The 7,541-nt window shown below is 59.4% G+C and overlaps 1 protein-coding gene across 1 annotated transcript; it reads right to left on the reverse strand.

The window, feature by feature from the left end:
• Positions 1-2,819: 2,819 nt before the first annotated feature.
• WFIKKN2 (WAP, follistatin/kazal, immunoglobulin, kunitz and netrin domain containing 2) lies at positions 2,820-7,211 on the reverse strand (the record flags this gene model as incomplete). Its single annotated transcript, XM_080712394.1, has 2 exons — positions 2,820-4,340; positions 7,026-7,211. The coding sequence occupies 2 exons, from the start codon at positions 7,209-7,211 to the stop codon at positions 2,820-2,822; spliced, it is 1,707 nt and encodes a 568-aa protein (XP_080568520.1).
• Between the last annotated feature and the right edge of the window lie 330 nt (positions 7,212-7,541).

Below are 7,541 nucleotides of genomic sequence, written 5' to 3' on the forward strand. Positions count from 1 at the left end.
AGGACCAGCGGAGGCCTTAGGTCCGGGGGCCCATCTTGGTCAGAGAGCCGTTGAGGTGGGAAGGGCTTGGGCAGCCTCTCTGTGCCAGGCTCTGCTTCCTAGGCTTGCCAGTCTCACAGGGGCAACAGGACCGAACCCCAAGTCTCTGCAAGGAGCTCTTCCTTCCATCTAACAGATGAGAAAACCCAGGCTGGGAGAGAGCAGGAGGTGGCAGAGCCGGGATTCAGAGCTCCGTGAGCTGGACTCCGCGGGCTGGTGGGTTCTGGCCCTGCCAGCTTGGCACTGTGGGTGGCTCCCCTGAAGCTTCACGTCACCAGGAAAGCAGGACAGTGACGGGGCCCTGCGGTGCCGGCCCAGCCACAGGGTTCGGCCCGTGTTTGTGCAGGTGAGGTGGGGCAGAAGGTGACAGGTGCGGGGAGGGACACTCGCTGCCCAGGCTCTGTGGTGAGAGGCTATTTGCAGAGGCAGCTTGGACTGGAAGCAGGTGCAGCGGACGTCCCAGGCCTGCGGGGGGACAGGGAGGAGGACTCCTCGCCCTCCCTGGTTAGTGAGTCCATGAGAGGACCGGGGCTGGCGCTCACGTCATCTTGGTGGCTGATCTTGAGCATCCTCCAGGGAGGCCTGGCCTCTGGCCTCTCTTCTCTCTTGGGGGGCAGTGTGTGTACCTGCTCCTGGCCCCCTTTCACGCCCTTTCATGCAGATGAGGCTGGCCTGGATTCCTCCTTTCCACAGTGACCCAGGAAAACTCAGGGAAGTGTGGGGGAGGGGAGTGGGTCTCGTGTGGGGATAGGACAGTGTTGTAGGGCTCCTAAGCACTTGTCCAGGGATGGGAGAAGCCAGGAGCCGCCCTGAAGCCAGAGCCCCCATTCTTGGAATCCAGCTTCATGAGCTGAGCACACCTGGGCTTTGGCCTCCCCCTGAGGTCCCCTAGGGAGCCCAGCTGGCACGCGCCTGCCTGCCTTCTCCACGATAGCCCTCTGTGGTGAGGTCTGGACTCTGTACCTCTCCTGATGGGAGGGGCACTGAGAGCACAGGCACACGTGACCTCGGCCCCTCCCCTGCCTGCCTCTGAGCACAAGGCCTTGTCTCCCTGGCTCAGCGTTCTTATTTATTTATTTATTTATTTATTTATTTATTTATTTATTTATTTTGTGTGTGGTACTGAGGATGGAACCCAGGGGGCATTCTACTTCCGAGCAACGCCCCCAGCCCTATTTTTTTTTTTTTATTCTTTATTTTGAAACAGGATCTCACTGAGTTGCAAAGGGTCTCACTAAGTAGCCGAGGCTGGCTGTGAATCACGATCCTCCTGTCTCAGCCTCCAAAATGCTGGGATCAAAGCGTGCGCCACCGCGCCCGGCTGGCTCGGCGTTCTCGCTCAGCTCACAAGGCTGCGCAGAGCACCACCACAGTTCAGAACTCAGAGCCTGAATGTCGGCAGTGTCCCTCCACCACCCCTTGGCCAGGCTCCCCTCCTGGAAACTCACCGCGGGAATGACACTCACCATTGCTCCTCCCTCACCTCCTCGCGTTAGGGCGAACAAAGCACACAGAAGAGCCGTTGATACCGTGAGCTTTTAATTAGTGTCCTCCTCCCTACATTTGAGGAAGCTGTACGGATGCTCCATAGTGGCCTTCTTTAGCTTTGGAGAAGCATGGACAGGAAAAGGGCGGAGAGGGATGGGGAGGGGGCAGATGCAGAGCTGACAGTGGGGTTCCCAACCGTTTCTTTAGTGGCGGGGTGGCTGGGCCCACACAGGAGTCTGGAAACACAAAAAATCACCAACAAGCTGCCACATCCTCAAACCTTCCCTTCCAGGCCCCACCTAGAGCCTCCCGCCAGGTCCCTGCGGGCTCTTGAGACCGCCACCAGATGGCAGCATCGAGCAATGTTCTAGGTCCTTCCCGAGCCTGCCTCCCTGCTTTCCCTCCTCCACTACCCTCTTCCCTGCCTGCTTGCTTGCTTTTTTCTTTCATTTCTCTTCCTACCAAATAGATCCTGGGGCTTCTAACTGCTTTGTGCCCAAGGAAGCCCGTGGTATATGAAATCCCAGCAGATGGACGTGGTTGACAGCTGGAGGGCCGGCCTTGGGTCTGCTCTGGAGGGACTTAGCATCCAGGCTCGCTGAGCTGGACACAGTGACGCTCCCTGTGGTCCTAGCACCTCGCATCCAGCCAGTGGACAGAAAACATCTACTGAGTTGAATCAAACAGAATCAAATTTTAAAAACCAGTGCTGGGGCCATGGTGGCCTCTGAGACACAGGCTAGAGCCCCCACCCCCACCCCAGGACCTGTCCCTGCAGCCTCCACGTGGGGCAAGCTGTTTGCTGGGATGCACTTTGCCTCTGACTCCCCTCTGCCCACGACCCTTAGCATGAGTGATCTTGGCTCACAGGATCTAAGAGACTGTGGGGAGCTTGTCCCATGAGTCCCTGGGCCAGGCTCCTGTCTCTCCACATACTCCTCTGCAAGCCAATTAACTCAACTATCCGCCATGTCTGGAGCCCTGGCTGGCGGGGGTGGGGGCTGGTTGGCAAGGAGAGCCCGAGGACCCTGGCAAAGGGAGGCTAAGCACACCTGGGCAGACTCTTGACTTCTCCTTTTGTCTATTGTCTCCCTCGGCTAAAAAAAGACCCGAACGCCTTCTTAAACCCAAAGAACAGAAGTTGCCCCAAGGCCCTCTGGTAGCTCTTTTCCAACGAATTGATCTGTGTTTCCCTTCTGGCCCAAGACTGTCGAATCTGATCTTGCCCAGTTTGCTGACTGAGGGGCACCGGGGTGGGAGGGCGGAAGAGGGCCAGAGAGGAGTGGCAGGCTTCAGTGCAGGCCCAGCAACTCCTTGAGGACCTCGCAGGTCTTCTTATGCACGACCTCGCGGAGCTTCCTTACCCGCCGGGCACTCGAGGCCCCCACGAAGCTGTCGGGCCGCAGCATGGCCATGCCGCCGTCCACCTCACCCATAATGATGAGCGGCGTTTCGCCCACCGTCACATTGGGGCAGGGGCAGGCCCAGTCCACCTGCAGCAGTGTCACCTCCAGCGGCTCCCGGCCCAGGAACTTGAGGCCCATCTTCTCGTCCTTCAGGACCTCGTCCACGGTCACCAGGGCGCGGCCCGAGTCAGGTTCCTCAGACAACTCTGAGACGCGGCCCAGGATGACAAAGTCACTCCGACAGAAGCTGGTGACGAGTTTCTGTCGCGGTTTGCAGGCCCGACAGTGCTGGTTACCCCGAGGGAAGGGGCACGACTCCTCACACGCTTCGCGGCTCTCAAAGTTGTTACCATTGCCCTCACAGCCGCCATAGACGAAGGACTGGCACTGGCCTGTCTGGCCGTTGTAGGCCCAGCGGGGTGCGTAGGCCTTGCACGGGCCCTGCAGGGCAGGCAGGCTGCAGACGGCCAGCGGCCCACTCATGCAGGCCCGCATGCAGGCCTCGTAGGTGTCAAAGTGGTTGAGGTTGCGGTGACAATGGCCGAAGGTGGAGGTGAAGCAGTTGTTGGCCTGGGCATCGAAGTGCCAGCGGACCTGCTCCTCGCCGCAGTCCTCACTGTCAGGGGCCTTCAGACACTCGGCCGCCGGGAAGGCTGTGCCGTTGGGGCTGCTCTCTGAGGCGGCTGCAGCCTGACCTGCCCAGACCACCGACAGCGGGAAGTCGGCTCTCAGGACCCCGGCGGCGTTCCGGGCTGTGCAGGTATAGATGCCGGCATCCTGGGGCTGGGCATTGTAGATGACCAGCTGGGCAATGTTGGTGACCACCACGTTGCCACGCACGTGGTTGGGCCGCATGACCACGTTCTCCCGGTCCTCCAGCTGCTTCTCCCAGGTGATCTCCGGCCGGGGCCGGCCCACCACGTCACAGAGGAAGCTCACGGTCTCGCCCACGGTGACCGACTGGTGCATGGGGTGATTGAGCAGGGCCGGGGCCGCCGTGTCCAGTCCAGGGGTCTCCGGTGAGGCCGTGGTGGGGTTCACGGTGGTCTCGGGGGGCGGGGGGCTGGTGTTGGGCCAGGTGAAGTGATAGCGGCAGGTGACCACTGTCAGTGTGATCCCCTTGGAGCAGGCCTCGGCGTCCATGTAGCAGCGGTTGTAGTAGGTGAGGCCGTCGGAGGCACAGGTAAAACTGGGCTCCTTCTCACAGCGGTCTCTGCACTTGCACACGGGCTGGCCATCCCAGATGTCGCACTCAGAGCCCTGCTGCAGACACATGAAGTGGTCGCAGGTGGCCTCCTTGGGCATGCCCACTGGGCCCTTCTTCCCTTTCACATCCATGTAGCGGGCCGCCACGCAGCTCTTGGTCCCGCACACGTTGGGACAGCACTTCTCGTAGGTTTCACACTCCTGAAAGCCACAGAGAGACCTCTGAACAGGGAGGAGAAGGAAGAAAGGACAGGCTCCCTAGCCACAGCTGGGGAAGGGACTTGCGCCCTCCACTGTGATGGCGACCCTCACACAGACCTGGTGCAACCGCACGCCAGGCCCTCGGCTACAAACTGACATGGTTCAGTGTCCTGTGCACATCACAAGCCCAAGGAGGGTACAACCAGGACCCCACTTTACAGGCGATGATACTAAGACACAGGAAGGTTAAGCAACTCGCTCAAAGTCACACGGCTATATGTGGGAAGAGGTAGACCACAGTCTTCTAAGAGAGGACACTTTTCTTACTTCCATCCCACAGCCAAAATACAGGGGTGCAGAGAGATGACACTTAAGCCGGAAATGGGGGTGGTGGAAAAGGACTTCAACCTCAGCAGGAGGGATTCTGAGATGGCACCCCATATCCTCACTCAGAAACGAGGGCCCAGCCGGGCGTGGTGGCCCAAGCTTGAAATCCCAGTACTTGGGAGGCTGAAACATGAAGATCACACAAGTTCGAAGCCAGCCTCAACTACTTACTTAGTGAGGCTCTCAGCAATTTAGTGAGACCCTTGTTTCCAAATAAAATATAAAATAGATCTGGGAGTATAGCCCAGAGGTAGAAAGCTCATGGGTTCCACCCCAGTACCACCAAAAAAAAAAAAAAAAAAAAAAAAAAAGGAAAGAAAGAAAGAAAGAAAAGAAAAGAAAAAGAAAATGAGGGCTAGGCTTGCAGTGCAAGGCTGCCTTCTGATCTCCACTGGGATGCGGCTGCTCTAGCCAACTGGAAGAAGCCACCTCTGGGACAGATGCTTGAAGCTGTCCACACACACACACCACCCCCGCCCCAGCTTGAGACCATCATGCATCAGGACGCCAGGTCTCGTGGCCCAGAACAGACCCTGAAGCTCAGTTCCATGGGAGACATTTCATGGAGAAAAATCATAAGAAAAAAAATCTCCTTGTGTGGCTGAGGCCAGCGAGTCTGTCAGCCAGGCCCTGCCAGGCAGTAATCCCCTCCGATTTCTGTGGAGCCATGTAAAGCATGAGTTTAATTCCTCGAAATTAGCAACATGCTCCTGGAGCCGACACAAACACAGATTCCATGCCGTGTTTCCGACAATAACACACCGTACCCACTGGGCAGGCGGGCAGTACTCCTAATCCTCCAGCAGGTAGTAACTCCGTGAATCCCTCCCCACCAGGGCTGGCCTCTTTGGCATTCCACATCAGCTAGGAGGGGGAAACAGCCCCCGCCCCGGCTGCGTGGAGCCTGCCTGCTTGACTTGTTTACTGCTCTGCCCCTCTCGACTCAGAATGGGGACTTTGTTTTCCAGCTCTCATTTGGCATAAGCTTCAAGGCCACACCAGCGGAGGCTTTGGGACAGAGATGGGCTGCACTCAGAGCTGGGGTCTGAAAGAGAGAGACACCAGGGGAAACTGAGGGCAGAAGGGGACATGGGGGCTGCAGAGCTGCTTCTTGGCCTGAGGGTCATCCCACTCCTAAGGCATTCCAGCCAGGGAGCTCCCAGAGGCCCGTCAACGGCTGGGCCCTCAGGGACCTGAGGGGACGAGACCTGGAGAGAACCCTTAGAATACTTTTTTATTAAGGAACTGGAAGGTACCTGTGGGCTTTCTGAATCCCCGACCCCACACAGATGGCCTTCTCCCCAAGACACGTGAAATCAGCCACCGTCCCACTGTCCCCAAGCCCCACGTGATTTTTCAGGCCAGCCTGTGCTAACGAAACAGCCTTCCTTGCAAATGCTGCCAACTGGCGGCCTGACCTCGGCTGACGGACAGCCCCAGCCAACACGCCCCTTATCTTACTGTCCCCCACGTCACCGGTACCCACGAGCACGAGCAGCATCTGTCCTCAGAGGCCTAAGAATCGCCTCATGGGCACCTCGAGGCAAGTGGCCGCTCTCCAGGCAAGCTCTCCTGTGGGGACCGGTCATCTGTAGGGCACCAGGGCCTCTCACCTGCCCTGGCAATGCCAGTCCCATCCAGAGTCCCAGGAGACTCTGAGTGGACCGCAGGGTGGTCAGGCCAGGCAGGAAGTGCTGTGCCCAGAGCAGATGCGAGGCCCCCTCAGGCACGCCTTGATGGCTAGCACCGGCCCTGCCCTGCGGTGTCCTCTGCCGAGGAGCAGAGGGAGGACCGAGGTGTCCGGCAGGCCGGTACTCAGTTTGCTTCCCTCCCAGGGACTCCCGGAGTGTCTATTCCGGGCTTCCCCTTCCCTGCCCGCCAGCCTAGTTGCTTGCTGGCTCGGCATTAGGGAGGTGGCTGGAGGCTGAACAAAAACTCGGCTTTGTCAGGTGGACGTGGGCCCCGGAGCACTACTCTGGTGTCCATTTCCCCTCTCTCACTGTGAGCTGGTGGCCAATGCCCACCACGCTGGTGCTTCTGACAACCCACACTGCGTGCCGGGCACAGTCTCGGCTCCTTGCAGCTTTCAGCGAATGGGAAGGAGGACCCCACGGATTCCCAGTCCCTGGTGAACTTGGGCATCACACCCTCTCCTTCCAGGCCTCAGCAGCGATAGACAGGCCTCGAGCTCTGTTTACCTCCAGGTGGGCAGGGCCTGTGTCCTTCACGTTCCTGGAGGGTGCTCCCCCCACCCCCACCCCAGCTCCCATCCGTCACTGACCCCGGGCTCCCACTCACCTGGTCCGTCTCACACTCACGCTTGCAGGTGCTCTGGGCATCCACCCAGAGGTTGGGGTTCATGTCGTTGGGGCAGATGCCGGCATGGGAATAGCGGACAGGCGGCAATGCCAGGCCCGGCCGGGACACCCCAAGCAGCAGCAGCCCCCAGCAGGACCAGAACTGGCAGCACCTCAGGGCCCACATGGTGCCGTCTGCAGCAGGCGGCCAGAGACTGGCCCTGTGACACCGGACTCCGCCAGGGGCCGGGGCCCAAGGGGCCTTCTCCTCTGGGGCTGGAGACACCTGCCCTCCCCGTCCCAGCAGGTTTCCTCGCTGAGGCTGCGGCTGCAGGCAGCCGCCGCCGCCGTGACAGCCTCCACCGAGTGCAGCCTGCTGGGCTGTGCGCTTCAGATAAAAGAAAGGTCTTTGGAAGGCAACTCTGTCTACTGAGTGTGCATGGAGAGAAGCAGCGGCAGGGCCCGAGCCTGGATTTATATCCTGGACGCGCCACCCGAGTGGGAGCGAGCTAACCTG

Source organism: Muscardinus avellanarius (assembly GCF_963383645.1).
Source record: "Muscardinus avellanarius genome assembly, chromosome: 16".
In the NCBI taxonomy this organism is placed as follows: Eukaryota; Metazoa; Chordata; class Mammalia; order Rodentia; family Gliridae; genus Muscardinus; species Muscardinus avellanarius.